The 17,636-nt window shown below is 42.8% G+C and overlaps 1 protein-coding gene across 2 annotated transcripts in view; it reads left to right on the top strand.

Annotated features, from left to right (window-relative positions):
* The first annotated feature begins 5,771 nt into the window (after positions 1–5,771).
* The window catches only part of LOC141146676 (ATP-dependent 6-phosphofructokinase, liver type), a 199,051-nt gene continuing 187,186 nt past the window's right edge, over positions 5,772–17,636 (top strand). Inside the window, exons 1-2 of one of the 2 annotated variants that reach the window (XM_073633123.1) lie at positions 5,773–6,071; positions 11,188–11,261. In XM_073633123.1, coding sequence (XP_073489224.1) covers positions 5,987–6,071; positions 11,188–11,261 — 159 coding nt within the window. In that variant the 5' untranslated portion in view covers positions 5,773–5,986. Of the gene's footprint in view, positions 6,072–11,187; positions 11,262–17,636 lie in introns of both variants that reach the window. The other variant, XM_073633124.1, reaches the window with a different exon arrangement.

Genomic DNA, 17,636 nt, shown 5'->3' on the forward strand with positions numbered 1-17,636 from the left:
ATTATTCTCTACCCCCCCTCCACCATGCTATATATTATTCTCTACCCCCCTCCACCATGCTATGTATTATTCTCTACCCTCCTCCACCATGCTATGTATTATTCTCTATCCTGCTCCACCATGCTATGTTTTATTCCCTATCTCCCTCCACCATGCTATGTATTATTCTCTATCCTGCTCCACCATGCTATGTATTATTCTCTATCCTGCTCCACCATGCTATGTATTATTCTCTATCCCCCTCCACCATGCTATGTATTATTCTCTATCCTGCTCCACCATGCTATGTATTATTCTCTATCCTGCTCCACCATGCTATGTATTATTCTCTATTCCCCTCCACCATGCTATGTATTATTCTCTACCCTCCTCCACCATGCTATGTATTATTCTCTATCCCCCTCCACCATGCTATGTATTATTCTCTATCCCCCTCCACCATGCTACGTATTATTCTCCATCCTCCTCCACCATGCTATGTATTATTCTCTATCCTGCTCCACTATGCTATGTATTATTCTCTATCCCCCTCCACCATGCCATGTATTATTCTCTACCCCCCTCCACCATGCTATGTATTATTCTCTACCCCCCCTCCACCATGCTATATATTATTCTCTACCCCCCTCCACCATGCTATGTATTATTCTCTACCCCCCTCCACCATGCTATGTATTATTCTCTACCCTCCTCCACCATGCTATGTATTATTCTCCATCCCCCTCCACCATGTCATGTATTATTCTCCATTCCCCTCCACCATGTTATGTATTATTCTCTATCCCCCTCCACCATGCTATGCATTATTCTCTATCCCCCTCCACCATGCTATGTATTATTCTCTATCCTGCTCCACCATGCTATGTATTATTCTCTATCCTGCTCCACCATGCTATGTATTATTCTCTATTCCCCTCCACCATGCTATGTATTATTCTCTACCCTCCTCCACCATGCTATGTATTATTCTCTATCCCCCCTCCACCATGCTATATATTATTCTCTACCCCCCTCCACCATGCTATGTATTATTCTCTACCCTCCTCCACCATGCTATGTATTATTCTCTATCCTGCTCCACCATGCTATGTATTATTCTCTATCTCCCTCCACCATGCTATGTATTATTCTCTATCCCCCTCCACCATGCTATGTATTATTCTCTATCCTGCTCCACCATGCTATGTATTATTCTCTATTCCCCTCCACCATGCTATGTATTATTCTCTACCCTCCTCCACCATGCTATGCATTATTCTCTATCCTGCTCCACTATGCTATGTATTATTCTCTATCCCCCTCCACCATGCCATGTATTATTCTCTACCCCCCTCCACCATGCTATGTATTATTCTCTACCCCCCCCTCCACCATGCTATATATTATTCTCTACCCCCCTCCACCATGCTATGTATTATTCTCTACCCCCCTCCACCATGCTATGTATTATTCTCTACCCTCCTCCACCATGCTATGTATTATTCTCCATCCCCCTCCACCATGTCATGTATTATTCTCCATTCCCCTCCACCATGTTATGTATTATTCTCTATCCCCCTCCACCATGCTATGTATTATTCTCTATCCCCCTCCACCATGCTATGCATTATTCTCTATCCCCCTCCACCATGCTATGTATTATTCTCTATCCCCCTCCACCATGACATATATTATTCTCTATCCCCCTCCACCATGCTATGTATTATTCTCTACCCCCCTCCACCATGCCATGTATTATTCTCTATCCCCCTCCGCCATGCTATGTATTATTCTCTACCCCCTCCACCATGCTATATATTATTCTCTACCCCCCTCCACTATGCTATGTATTATTCTCTACCCCCCTCCACCATGTCATGTATTATTCTCTATTCCCCTCCACCATGCTATGTATTATTCTCTACCCCCCTCCACCATGCTATGTATTATTCTCTACCCCCCTCCACCATGCTATGTATTATTCTCCATCCCCCTCCACCATGCTATGCTCTATTCTCTATCCCCCTCCACCATGACATATATTATAATCTATCCCCCTCCACCATGCTATGTGTTATTCTCTACCCCCCTCCACCATGCCATGTATTATTCTCTATCCCCCTCCACCATGCTATGTATTATTCTCTACCCCCCTCCACCATGCTATATATTATTCTCTACCCCCCTCCACTATGCTATGTATTATTCTCTACCCCCCTCCACCATGTCATGTATTATTCTCTATTCCCCTCCACCATGCTATATATTATTCTCTACCCCCCTCCACCATGCTATGTATTATTCTCTACCCCCCTCCACCATGCTATGTATTATTCTCCATCCCCCTCCACCATGTCATGTATTATTCTCCATCCCCCTCCACCATGCTATGTATTATTCTCTACCCCCCTCCACCATGCTATGTATTATTCTCCATCCCCCTCCACCATGTCATGTATTATTCTCTATCCCCCCCCACCATGACATATATTATTCTCTATCCCCCTCCACCATGCTATGCATTATTCTCTATCCCCCTCCACCATGCTATGTATTATTCTCTATCCCCCTCCACCATGACATATATTATTCTCTACCCCCCTCCACCATGCTATGTATTATTCTCTACCCTCCTCCACCATGCTATGTATTATTCTCCATCCCCCTCCACCATGTTATGTATTATTCTCTATCCCCCTCCACCATGCTATGCATTATTCTCTATCCCCCTCCACCATGACATATATTATTCTCTACCCCCCTCCACCATGCTATGTATTATTCTCTATCCCCCTCCACCATGCTATGTATTATTCTCTATCCCCCTCCACCATGACATATATTATTCTCTATTCCCCTCCACCATGCTATGCTCTATCCCCCTCCACCATGCTATATATTATTCTCTATCCCCCTCCACCATGCCATGTATTATTCTCTATCCCCCTCCACCATGCCATGTATTATTCTCTATTCCCTTCCACCATGCCATGTATTATTCTCTATTCCCCTCCACCATGCCATGTATTATTCTCTATTCCCCTCCACCATGCCATGTATTATTCTCTATCCCCCTCCACCATGCTATGTATTATTCTCTATCCCCCTCCACCATACTATGTATTATTCTCTATCCCCCTCCACCATACTATGTATTATTCTCTATCCCCCTCCACCATGCTATGTATTATTCTCTATCCCCCTCCACCATGCTATGTATTATTCTCTATTCCCCTCCACCATGCTATGTATTATTCTCTCCCCCCTCCACCATGCCATGTATTATTCTCTATCCCCCTCCACCATGCTATGTATTATTCTCTATTCCCCTCCACCATGCTATGTATTATTCTCTACCCCCCTCCACCATGCTATGTATTATTCTCCATCCCCCTCCACCATGCTATGTTCTATTCTCTATCCCCCTCCACCATGACATATATTATTCTCTATCCCCCTCCACCATGCTATGTATTATTCTCTACCCCCCTCCACCATGCCATGTATTATTCTCCATCCCCCTCCACCATGTCATGTATTATTCTCCATCCCCCTCCACCATGCTATGTATTATTCTCTACCCCCCTCCACCATGCTATGTATTATTCTCCATCCCCCTCCACCATGTCATGTATTATTCTCTATCCCCCTCCACCATGACATATATTATTCTCTATCCCCCTCCACCATGCTATGCATTATTCTCTATCCCCCTCCACCATGCTATGTATTATTCTCTATCCCCCTCCACCATGTTATGTATTATTCTCCATCCCCCTCCACCATGTTATGTATTATTCTCTATCCCCCTCCACCATGACATATATTATTCTCTACCCCCCTCCACCATGCTATGTATTATTCTCTATCCCCCTCCACCATGACATATAGTATTCTCTACCCCCCTCCACCATGCTATGTATTATTCTCCATCCCCCTCCACCATGTTATGTATTATTCTCTATCCCCCTCCACCATGCTATGCATTATTCTCTATCCCCCTCCACCATGACATATATTATTCTCTACCCCCCTCCACCATGCTATGTATTATTCTCTATCCCCCTCCACCATGACATATATTATTCTCTACCCCCCTCCACCATGCTATGTATTATTCTCTATCCCCCTCCACCATGCTATGTATTATTCTCTATCCCCCTCCACCATGACATATATTATTCTCTATTCCCCTCCACCATGCCATGTATTATTCTCTATTCCCATCCACCATGCCATGTATTATTCTCCATCCCCCTCCACCATGCTATGTATTATTCTCTATCCCCCTCCACCATGCTATGTATTATTCTCTATCCCCCTCCACCATGCCATGTATTATTCTCTATCCCCCTCCACCATGCCATGTATTATTCTCTATCCCCCTCCACCATGCCATGTATTATTCTCTATCCCCCTCCACCATGCTATGTATTATTCTCTATCCCCCTCCACCATGACATATATTATTCTCTATTCCCCTCCACCATGCCATGTATTATTCTCTATTCCCATCCACCATGCCATGTATTATTCTCCATCCCCCTCCACCATGCTATGTATTATTCTCTATCCCCCTCCACCATGCTATGTATTATTCTCTATCCCCCTCCACCATGCCATGTATTATTCTCTATCCCCCTCCACCATGCCATGTATTATTCTCTATCCCCCTCCACCATGCCATGTATTATTCTCTATCCCCCTCCACCATGCTATGTATTATTCTCTATCCCCCTCCACCATGCCATGTATTATTCTCTATCCCCCTCCACCATGCCATGTATTATTCTCTATCCCCCTCCACCATGCCATGTATTATTCTCTATCCCCCTCCACCATGCCATGTATTATTCTCTATCCCCCTCCACCATGCTATGTATTATTCTCTATCCCCCTCCACCATGCTATGTATTATTCTCTATTCCCCTCCACCATGCTATGTATTATTCTCTATCCCCCTCCACCATGCTATGTATTATTCTCTATTCCCCTCCACCATGCTATGTATTATTCTCTATCCCCCTCCACCATGCTATGTATTATTCTCTATCCCCCTCCACCATGCTATGTATTATTCTCTATCCCCCTCCACCATGCCATGTATTATTCTCTATCCCCCTCCACCATGCCATGTATTATTCTCTATCCCCCTCCACCATGCCATGTATTATTCTCTATCCCCCTCCACCATGCCATGTATTATTCTCTATCCCCCTCCACCATGCCATGTATTATTCTCTATCCCCCTCCACCATGCCATGTATTATTCTCTATCCCCCTCCACCATGCCATGTATTATTCTCTATCCCCCTCCACCATGCCATGTATTATTCTCTATCCCCCTCCACCATGCTATGTATTATTCTCTATCCCCCTCCACCATGCTATGTATTATTCTCTATCCCCCTCCACCATGCTATATATTGTTCTCTATTCCCCTCCACCATGCTATGTATTATTCTCTATCCCCCTCCACCATGCCATGTATTATTCTCTATTCCCCTCCACCATGCTATGTATTATTCTCTATCCCCCTCCACCATGCTATGTATTATTCTCTATCCCCCTCCACCATGCTATGTATTATTCTCTATCCCCCTCCACCATGCTATGTATTATTCTCTATCCCCCTCCACCATGCCATGTATTATTCTCTATCCCCCTCCACCATGCTATGTATTATTCTCTATCCCCCTCCACCATGCTATATATTGTTCTCTATTCCCCTCCACCATGCTATGTATTATTCTCTCCCCCCTCCACCCTGTCATGTATTATCACACATCCTCCTCCAGCGGCAGTAAAGGTCAATGAGCCCATATCGCAGCATTAGAAGGGAATGTCTCGTGTCTCAGCACACTCCCACAGCTGGCGGTTCTGTGAGGAGGGGCGAAGGTCGCTCCAATAGGAAGCAGCACGTCGGACACGCACATTCCTGCTTTGCATCCAGTCCGGGGGTCGCCTCATCTCTATCACCGTACCGAGGAGAGACATCATCACCACCATGGCTGCACCGGACCTAGAAAGTCTCCGCATGTCCGGAGCGGGGAAAGCTCTGGCCGTCTTGACCAGCGGGGGAGATGCACAAGGTCAGTGCAAATCACATTATCGTCTTATGGGCAGCACACGGTGTGTGAGCTCAGGGCGGCCTGGAGACCGCTCTTCCTGTATGAGGAGGATGAACCCTCACACCACAACACACACAACACCACACCACAACACACCGCTGTGTACTACATGTGAGGGCACGAGGAGCTCCTACCACTACAATGCTTCCTCTCAGGACATGTCTAGTGCTGGAACCTTTCTTCACTCCTTTTCAGCAATCTATATATATTATATATGCGCTGAACACCAGGCAGATATAAAAGCCTTCCTTTTAGGGCTCATTCAGACAGACAGGGCGCCCCGTCCTTTGTGCTGGACTGCTGTTTGCAGCGTGTGCATCCTCCTTGGATCTGTGTACAGGGAGCCCATAGAAGTCAATACAGACAGTCATATGTCAATGTGAGCAGAGACGCTGTGCGTTTGGATCCATGCACCTGCTTATGCCCACATGTCAAAAATGGACATGAATCTGTGTCTCTGCATCATCTGCACGCAGCTCTGAGGTGGATGTAAACGCTGCAAAAAGCCTCTCAGTATGAAGGATGGGTCTTAGCGCTCGTCTAAATGAGCCCTCTGGCGCCATTTACATGGCCGTTTAGCCACACTGGGAAACTAAGCAGCAAGAATCCTAATTTCTGTGGCTGAGTTTGACAGCTCTGTGCAGATAGCAATGACTACTGAGCCAGTACATTGCAATGATTAGACTGTCAACAGCCACAGCTGTTCATGCCTGTTCACACAGCCAGCCATTACCTGCGGTGGTTTCAGCTAAACAAATAGCTGCAGCCGCCAACAGCCTGTCATTGCATCGTTCACACTGTGTGCAGCGATCTGCATTTTTTTTTTTTTTTATGCACTGAAGAAGCCCAGGTCGAGAAACAAGCCGTGCAATGTGCTAAAACACATCACACCACTCCCTGCCACAGCGAGCACTGCACTAGCTCTGGTCACGGTATGTAAAAAATAAAATAAAATTGTAAGACAAAAAAAAAAATCTAAAAAGAAATTGAGTACAATTAAAAAAAAAAAAAAAAAAAAAATTTTTTTGTTTACATACAGTCACCAGTTAGTATCCCTGATCACTGCCACACCAGTTATATGATGATGCTGTACTGCACTGGTGACAGTATGTTAAAAAAAATAAAGTAAAAAGAACACCCAAAAATTGTGACAAAATTACGCTTTCAAAAACCTTGCCACGCCTCCTACTAAATACCTTGGATTGTCTACTTTCCAGAAAGGGGTCATTTGGGGAGATAGGTCAATACATCAGGATTGATAGATATATATTATATCTATATCTCTCTCTATCTCTCATAAACAATAAACACTGATTTTGGGTTCTTTTTACCAAAGAAATGTAGCAGAATACATTTTGGCCTAAATTTATGACAAATGATTATTTATTTACAAAATTTTATAACAAACTAAGAAAAATACATTTTTTTTTTTTTTAATTAAATGGTCTTTTTTCGTTCATTTTGTAAATATATAAAATACGCAGCAGTGATTAAATACGACCAAAAGAAAGCTCTATTTGTGTGAAAAAAAATGATAAAAATGTCATATGGGTGCAGTGCTGTATGACTGCGCAATTGTCATTCAAAGTGCAGCAGGGCTAAAAGCTGAAAATTGGCCTGGGCAGGAAGGAGGTGAAGGTGCCCGATACTGAAGTTGTTAAAGGGCAAGTAAAGCTTTTGCAAAAAAAAAATACATGCACCCGTATTTAAATTTGAATATGTCTGTATTATTTTTTTGCTGGGAGCTTGGAATACACTACACCGATGACCGGTGGGTTATGAGGTATGGACCTTCGTATAGGGGGTTGGAGGAAGTATCCATGGACTACATGTGGGTGACATCGCCATACATGTGCTCCATTGAGAACTGCAAGTCCCTCTGCCACAGTGACAGATGAGACTTGTAGTTTTTCAGCTTTCAGCGCTGACGCACTTTGAATGAGAATTGAGCGGTCATACAACACTGTACCCAAATAAAATTTTTATCATTTTTTTTTTCACACAAATAGAGCTTTCTTTTGGTGGTATTTAATCACAGCTGGGGTTTTTATTTGTTTTTTGCTAAACAAACAAAAAAAGATGGAAAATTAAAAAAAAAAAAAAAAAAAATCATGTTTCATAGTTTGTTATAAAATTTTACAAACAGGTAATTTTTCTCCTTCATTGATATGTGCTGATGAGGCGGCACTGGTGGGCACAGATAAGGTGGCACTGGTGGGCACAGATAAGGTGGCACTGATGGCCACAGATAAGGTGGCACTGAAGGGCACTGATTTGTGTTACTGATAGGTGTCACTGATGGGCACTGGTAGTTGACACTGATGGGCAGCACTGTTAATGAGGCACTGGTAGGCGGCACTGTTGTGCACAGGTGGGCACAGATGAGCTGGCAGCAGCTCTCCTTGATCGGGACCTATGTCCCTCTGAGAGCCGCCGGTGATCGTTTTTTTTTTTTTTTATTTTCTCCTTGCGCTGAAAAAATAGCCTATTACCAACTATGTTTACAACACATGATCAGCTGTCATAGCGATAAATGCACACGTACTTTGCATTGATCAGATTACCTTGACATTTGCCGTTTTGGATTTGGTGGTTTTGATAGTATTTCCTCTTTAATGTGGACCTTGCATTAAAATGCTCTAATTACCCAGGCCACCTCCTCTTTACTAATCACCTATAGTTAGTAAGTGTAAAATGTACCTGTAAAACAAAAAAGAAAAAGTGGGAACTACACTTGCATTACTCCTGTCTCCTGCACCATCGGGCGTGATGTTGCCGTCCTTCCCGGGAAGATTCTTGTGGAATACGGAGCAGACGAAATCTCATGAGAAGGCGCTCCAGTAGTCCAGACCAGTGATAGCGAACCTTGGCACCCCAGATGTTTTGGTTTGCCATCACTGGTCTAGACTCTAGAGCAAGAACATCTTCTCATGACATCTCAGGTTCTCTGTACTTCCCAGGATCTAGCTGGTACCAGTGTGATATCACCCATGCCTAGGCGCCAAAAACTAAAGACTGGGGTAAGGTAAGTATAAACCTTGCCTTTTGAACAAGTCCATTTTACACCTACTAATAGAAGGGTTTTGGGGAAGGGGGACCGGACTCAGACCCATACCCATAAGTGATCTTTATATTTTACTGCAAGGTCCACCTTAATTTTACTTGGTACCAGCCTCTTGTATTCCCTGTACAGCAAAGCTCAAGAAGTTAGGTCTGTCGCAGCAGAAGAAACATGCTGATGGTAGGAGAGAACAGAGATGAGCTCATTAGTCTGCTGCTTGTCTTTTCACCTTCCATTTGCAGGGTGGGGGTGGGAAGGAGACCTGCAAGTGAAAGTGAAACTGAGCAGAGGAAGATCAGGTCCCCTACACTGCCAGGCAGGACTGTCCTGTGTAAATGTTGGGACAGAATGGGCTGCAATACATATCCTTTTGACAGGTAAAAACAACTCTCATATGTATTTAATCTGCTTAATAACCTCTTCTGACCTTTGGACTTGTCTTGTATGTCTGAAGTTTAAAGAGGTAAACCAGTTAAAGGTGTGTCAGCAGCTATGAGTTTGTTTCAGTTGTGATCTCCAAGCTTTAGGCCTTTGTTTAAAATATGGATTTAGAACCATGTAATCACTTTTACATGCTAGCAGCCAATCAAGCACAGACTGTGCTTGATCAGCTGGATCATAGGGCAGGGGTGACATTAGGGGTCACTGATGTCTTCATAAAGAGTACCTGTCACCTCTAGTAAATAAATCATCCACTGCTGTGCTCTTGCCATTCTCTGTAGACAATGCTAAATTGGGCACACCATCACCAGCTGTTATACCGGCTCACCTCAACAAGAAAGACTCGGAAAGAATTATCTTTACTCTCTCTCCAATATGGTCTCACTCCCCCTGCTCCGACCTGTTACTCAGTATCAGCTCTCAAATAGCTGCCTCCCAGGTAAGATGTTTCCTCTCAAGATATGGTTCCAAATCATGCAAATATAAATAATAAAATGGAGAGCACTATGTATCTTTTATTTAAAATTCCCCATTAAAATCACACTTGCAGGAATAACAATGAAAACTCGCATAGCCTGATACAAAAACCATCCGCACCACTCTGGCTGCGTGATGTCACGGGGTTGGCTCCTCCCCTCTACATGCGTATCGCCCTCTGATTGGGCTTTCTTAATAGATCCTGCCTATTTGAGAGCTGATACTGAGTAGCAGGTTGGAACAGGAGGAGTGAGATCGTATTGGAGTCTTGTTGAGGTGAGCAGGTATAATGGCTGGTGATGGTGTTCACAATTTATCATTGTCTACAGAGAACTATTCATAAATAATTAAGATACTTGATGGTGAGCTGATACACTATAAGTGTACAGCAGCTGCGGATAATCCGTTGTACTTTTGCACATAATTTGTTGTAATTTGCACATGATATTTAGTTTGCACGTAGCACTTTTGTAGGGTGGCGCTGATTGATTTTTATTTATTTATTTATTTTTATACATAGTACCTGTCTCCGGCCCAGTGCTATCACAGGCTTTTTAACCCCCTTCAAAATGTAAAACCACAAATGCAGACATGTAAACTATTGTGCTAAACATGTATATCACCTGGAAATCTGTTCTGAATCCTGGCAATTGATGTCCACCTTGGCAGGCATTAAAAATAAATGGCAGATGTTTTTTTTTTTTTACTCCAAAATAACCCGTCACTCCTAATTAGTTCCTCAAGCAGCAGGAGAATCCTCTGATGTGTACTTTAGAATTATAGGAAACTAAAGTGTTCCCAGATCTACTTGAGAACCTAATGCAACACTTATGCATCAAGCTCTCCTGTAGAACACCCTATAAGTTCTCACCAGAAGAGTGAGTGGCATATTGCAAAGCAACTAAACTCTATCTTTTTGTCTGACTACTTTTGTGATGTACAAATCTTTGTATCCCAGACCACACAGCTCCAAATTTGTTACAACTACATTTTTAGTCCTGTACTATAATTGTGCTGTAAATTTCATTAATCAGAAAAGGCAATCGATAGGAAAAACTTGAGCTAACTGAATTGTTATCATTGTATTTTATTTTTCAGGAATGAATGCTGCAGTTCGTGCTGTTACTCGCATGGGTATTTATGTTGGTGCTAAGGTTTTTCATGTATATGAGGTATGTTTTTGTTGTGCTTTTTTTCTTAATGTTCAGTGCGGAGCATTAATTTAAAGTGTCATTAAATATAAGCTGCTTACAACTTGTCACAGATATAAGACATATAGTATTGAGGCACTGGCTAGCAGGGTTGTGGACGATGTGTATGTGTCACCTGTGTTCCTCACATACACATGGAAGGGGCTCCAGGGTTTGATTGATGTGGAATCCCAAGTTCTGTTCAGGGTCCTGAAGCCCAGAGACTTTGTAGAGCTTTGGATGGGATAAAGCCTTCATTTCTAGGTCCGCATTTTGCCTGGTAGCCAGGCCTTGTCTCAGTTGTCTACAGGCTCATATCTGAGAACTGACTGACAGGGCTCTCTTTCTATTTCACTTTTTCTGCTATATGGGAGCCTTCTGCTTTGTGAAAAGGCTGACTGAACACTAAAAGGTACCAGAGCTGCCTGTTTGTTTTGGATGAGAAAATGTTTTGTTTTATGCTATGGTCTTGCTGTGCAAAGCCTACCTGTATTGAAAATGGCGTTTTTTTGCTGCCTTGCTAAATAAAAGTACAGAAAACATTTGCTTGGGCTGTTTCTGGATATCACTGTCTCCTGCATGGTTTAAGGATGCCAATATATATCAATCAGCCATGACATTTTGACCACCCACCATAACCTGTCGAGGCATGGACGCCACTAGACCTCTGAATGTATGTTGTGGTATTTGGCACCAAGCCGTCAGTAGCAGATTCCTTTGTTTTTTTTTTTTGTTTTTTTTTTGCTGTAAGTTGCGATATGGGGTCTTCATGGATTGGACTTTTTTCCGGCACTAGGGATAAGTCGAACACCCCCCGGTTCGGTTCGCAGCAGAACTTGCGAACAGGCAAAAAATTTGTTCGAACACCGTTAAAGTCTATGGGACACGAACATGAATAATCAAAAGTGCTAATTTTAAAGGCTTATATGCAAGTTATTGTCATAAAAAGTGTTTGGGGACCCGGGTCCTGCCCCAGGGGACATGTATCAATGCAAAAAAAAGTTTTAAAAAGGGCCGTTTTTTCGGGAGCAGTGATTTTAATAATGCTTAAAGTAAAACAATAAAAGTGAAATATTCCTTTAAATTTCGTACCTGGGGGGTGTCTATAGTATGTCTGTAAAGGGGCACATGTTTCCCATGTTTAGAACAGTCCGAGAGCAAAATTACATTTCTAAAGGGAAAAAAGTCATTTAAAAGTACTCGTGGCTATAATGAATTGTCGGTCCCGGCAATACACATAAGTCATTGATAAAAACGGCATGGGATTCCTCCACAGTTCATTACCAGGCCCTTTGGGTCTGGTATGAATATTAAGGGGAACCCTTAACCAAAATGTTAAAAAAAAAAATTGCGTGGGGGTTCCCCCCAAATTCCATACCAGGCCTTTCAGGTCTGGTATGTATATTATTGGTAACCCCGTGCCAAAATTTAAAAAATGGCGTGGGGGTACCCCTCAAAATCCATACCAGACCCTTATCCGAGCACGCAACCTGGCAGGCTGCAGGAAAAGAGGGGGGAACGAGAGAGCGCCCCCCGCCTTCCTGAACCGTACCAGGTCACATGCCCCCAACATGGGGAGGGTGCTTTGGGGTAGCCTCATCCCCACATCCCTTGCCTGATGGTTGTGGGGGTCTGCGGGCGGGGGGCTTATCGAAATCTGGATGCCCCCTTTAACAAGGGGACCCCCCGTGTGAAATGGTAACTGGGTACAACTACCCCTACCATTTCACAAAAAAAGTGTGAAAATGGTAAAATGACATGACACGGCTTGGGGACAAGTCCTTTATGAAAAAATAAAAAAAAAAATGTCCCACGTAGTCTTCTTCTTCTCTCGCTCTGCCAGACTGAAAAAAAAAACCCCGCTGATGTAACTGGGTGACCCCGCCCCCTCTGACGCTACGGGGAAGCCATAGGGATGTCCACGTGCGTCAGAGGGGGGTAGGGTCACCCGGCAATGTCACCGTGTGGCCCCGCCCTCAGTTATAAAAGAACTGTCACCTAAGAGGACGGTTATTATGGCGGGTGCCTCCCATGGTGGCGGCGTGCGGGTTTTGTTTTTTTTTTTTTCGGTCCGGCGGAGCGAGAGAAGAAGATGAAGACTACGTGGGACATTTTTATTTTTTAATAAAGGACTTCTCCCCAAGCCATGTCATGTCATTTTTACCATTTTCACACTTTTTTGTGAAATGGTAGGGGTACATTTGTACCCCGTTACCATTTCACATGGGGGGAGGCCGGATCTGGGGGTCCCCTTATTAAAGGGGGCTTCCAGATTCCGATAAGCCCCCCGCCCGCAGACCCCCCACAACCACCGGGCAAGGGTTGTGGGGATGAGGCTGGTACGTTTCGGGGGGGGGGGGCGCTCTCTCGCCCCCCCTCTTTTCCTGCGGCCTGCCAGGTTGCATGCTCGGATAAAGGACTGGCATGGATTTTTGGGGGGACCCCTATGCCATTTTTTTTTTTTTTTTTTTTATTTCGGCGCTGGGTTCCCCTTAAAATCCATACCAGACCCTTAAGGTCTGGTATGGATTTTGAGGGGGACGGATTCCCATGCCATTTTTTTTTTTTTTTTTTTTAATTTTAGCGCGGGGTTCCCCTTAATATCCACACCAGACCTGAAGGGCCTGGTATGGAATTTGGGGGGACCCCCACGCAATGTTTTTTTTTTTTTTACATTTTGGTTTGGGGTTCCCCTTAATATTCATACCAGACCCAAAGGGCCTGGTAATGGACTGTGGGGAAATCCCATGCCGTTTTTTTCTTTTATCTGTATTGCCAAGACCCGACAATTCATTACGGCCGCGAGTAGTTTTAAATGACTTTTTTTCCTTTAGAAATGTCATTTTGTGCAGGGACTGTTCTAAACATGGGAAACATGCACTACTTTACAGGCATACTATAGACACCCCCAGGTATGAAATTTAAAGGAATATTTCACTTTTATTGTTTCACTTTGAGCATTATTAAAATCACTGCTCCCAAAAAAACGGCCGTTTTTAAAACTTTTTTTTGCATTGATACATGTCCCCTGGGGCAGGACCCAGGTCCCCAAACACTTTTTATGACAATAACTTGCATATTAACCTTTAAAATTAGCACTTTTGATTTCTCCCATAGACTTTTAAAGGGTGTTCCGCTTTCGAATTTGCTATTTGGCGAACGGGCGAACAGCCAATGTTCAAGTCGAACTCATGTTCGACCCAAACATAAAGCTCATCCCTATCCAGCACATCCAACAGATGCTCAATTGGATTGAGCTCTTGAAAAGTGGAGGCCAAGTCAACACCTCAAACTCATTGTTGTGCTCCTCAAACCATTCTTGAATTCATCAAACCATGCCACCTTCTTCCTTTGCTTCGTGAAGTTCCTCCTTAATCAGTAAACCATTGCTAGTTGACTTAATTGCTTTTCAGAAGAACTTCTAAATGGAATGTTTCTCCAAAATTATCTTATGCCTGTCCTCAGGAAGGCAGTAAAAGTAACTTGTAGCAATTGACCAGATTTCCTTTTGCTAAACTTAAGATTTTTAGGAATGTTGAACTTGCATGTATATTTGAAAATAAGGCCGGCCATAGACGGTTCAAATCTCGGCAGGCTCAACAGGAACCGTCCGAGATTCAAACCATGTATGGGCAGGCTGATTTGTAGATCAACTTGGGTACAATCAGTCTGCCGGATTTTACATGTGATTATCGCTAGCCACGATCATTGTATACTCCCAGTGGTGCCGGAGAAGACAATGGCTCGGCAGGAGGTATTCCGTGTCAACACTGTTTGCCGCAACTCATGGTTGAGTCTAAAAATATTTTCTTCTATTCAAGTTGTCAGAAGTGGTAAAGGTACAGCACTTTGCACAAAAGCTAGAAAATGGTGTAAGCATTTGTGTATATTGGGGATATTATGTACTTTTATATAGAACTAAACTATTCGCTGAAACGATCACAAATCACTTTAGGAGCCTATATAGGTACACAACTTGTAGTCAAGTTTGTCTTGTGAGAAAAGTTAATGGAAATAAAGTATAATGTATAAATACATGTATGTAGGTATGGGCTGTTTTGTCCAGAACCTTTAAAAAAAAAAAATCTTGGAGCTATTTATTTATTTTTTTAATTTTGGTTTGCATGTGACTTATGAAAAATTACTGTAACTTTTACTGTTACACAGGTTATGCTCACAGAAGCGCATGATTTTGCATGCGTTGACAGAATGCGCAAAGAACACGTGTCACGCTTGTATTGACATTCATTGTGTATGGCACCCCGAAGGCAGCAAGCAGATAAACATTTTTTTCACACAAAATGCGTGGCAAAAACAGGAGAAAACCCAAAAGGTGCATGAGCTACTTTATTGCGCTTTGTCATGCTTAGGGCAGCCCATTGAAAAAATGCCTGATGTTATGCATCATAGTGTGAATTTGTGTTTAACCAGTTAAACTTCAGAGCTATATTTTATTATGTCTTTCAGGAAGCGTTTAAATAGCACGTAAATATACCGTTTTCCATATCTGATAGGCCTGTACACTTCATACAGTGTAAAAAGCTAATGAGTCCTTATGCAGGTTCATTTTTTGGCTAGCTGACTGTTATAATATAATTTCTAAAAATAGTATCACAGATCCCTGCATTCATAGTAACTTGATTGAGATTTAAAAAAAAAATACTGGTCTTTGGGTTATAACAGTTTTATTAAATGCAATCATTACAATTTCATACAAGAGAGCTTTAAAATTAAGTTCTCTACCTATAAAGATCTTGATGGTACTTTGTCTTGTAAGAAAAAAAAAGCCTTGCTCACAGATATTCCAATGCAAATGCTGAGTGCTGAAAAAAATGCCTACTATGAACTTGGAAAGCAGGTGAAGCCAGGCTCTTTATGATGGTCGTTCATCCGTAAGCTTACCCTTTACCCTTTTTATTTGTATATTTAAAGTGGGGTTCCACCCAAAAAAACAAAACTACATGAAAAATCCTAAAAAAAAACCCAACAAAAAATTTGGATATATATTTTTTTTTTTTTAACTTACCTCTAAATGCCTGTTGCTAGGGGGTCCCTCATAGTCTACCCCTTCCAGTGCCTGGGCTGGTGACATCACTTCCCCCTCGGCACAGGAAGGGCTCCGCTCTGCTCCCTCGCCGCTTTCAATCATCTGGGACCCATTACAGGTCCCAGGTGACTGAGCGGCCAATCGCGGCGCCGCTCGCGCATGCGCAGTGGGTGCCAGGCTGTGAAGCCACAGCCTGGCGCCCACAGTTGCAATGCCGGCGCCGCTGAACGGAGGGGGAGACGAGCGGGGCTTCGATCCCCCGCATCGCTGGACCCTGGGACAGGTAAGTGTCCAATTAAAGGTCAGTAGCTGCTGACATTTATTTATTTATTTTTTTACCCGACCCCTGGGTGGAACTCCTCTTTTTAACGTAGATTTAATGCCTTTTTGTCTTTGCTTTTAAACCCACTCTGTCTTAAGACGTGGCCAAACTGAAACAGTATGTTTTCAGAGCAAAGAGCATTTTGATAGGGTATGGGAAGTGCAAACATATTTCAGGCCCTATTAAGCAGGCAAAGTTCATTTTTTTTTTTTTTTTTGTGTTGGTAAAGCTAGCTGAACATTTCATTATATCTGAAAAGTTAGTTATTAATGACACAAAAAAAACACACACCTGTAATAATTTGAAACTTAAAGTGGATTTAAATCCGATTAATGAAATTTGAGCTGAGCACATACAGTATCTCACAAAAGTGAGTACACCCCTCACATGTTTGTAAATATTTTATTCTATCTTTTCATGTGACAACACTGAAGAAATGACACTTTGCTACAATGTAAAGTAGTTAGTGTACAGCTTGTATAACAGTGTCAATTTGCTGTCCCTTCAAAATAACTCAACACAGCTATTAACCACCGGGCTAGAAAGTTATTTAGAACCCCCAAACATTATATTGTATTTTTTTTCTAACACCCTAGAGCAGTGATGGCGAACCTTGGCACCCCAGATGTTTTGGAACTACATTTCCCATGATGCTCATGCACTCTGCAGTGTAGTTGAGCATCATGGGAAATGTAGTTTTAAAACATCTGGGGTTCCAAGGTTCGCCATCACTGCCCTAGAAAATAAAATGGCAGTCGTTGCAATACTTCCTGTCACACCGTATTTGTGCAGCAGACTTACAAGCGCACTTTTTTGGAGAAAATACACTTTTTTGAATGAAAAAACAAGACCAGTAAACTTAGCCCATTTTTTTTTTTTTTTTTATATTGTGAAAGTTAATGTTATGCCGAGTAAATTGATTCCCAAAATGTCACGCTTCAAAATTGCGCCTGCTCGTGGAATGGCGACAAACTTTTACCCTTAAAAA

The sequence above is a fragment of the Aquarana catesbeiana genome, linkage group LG06 (assembly GCF_042186555.1).
Source record: "Aquarana catesbeiana isolate 2022-GZ linkage group LG06, ASM4218655v1, whole genome shotgun sequence".
NCBI lineage: Eukaryota > Metazoa > Chordata > Amphibia > Anura > Ranidae > Aquarana > Aquarana catesbeiana.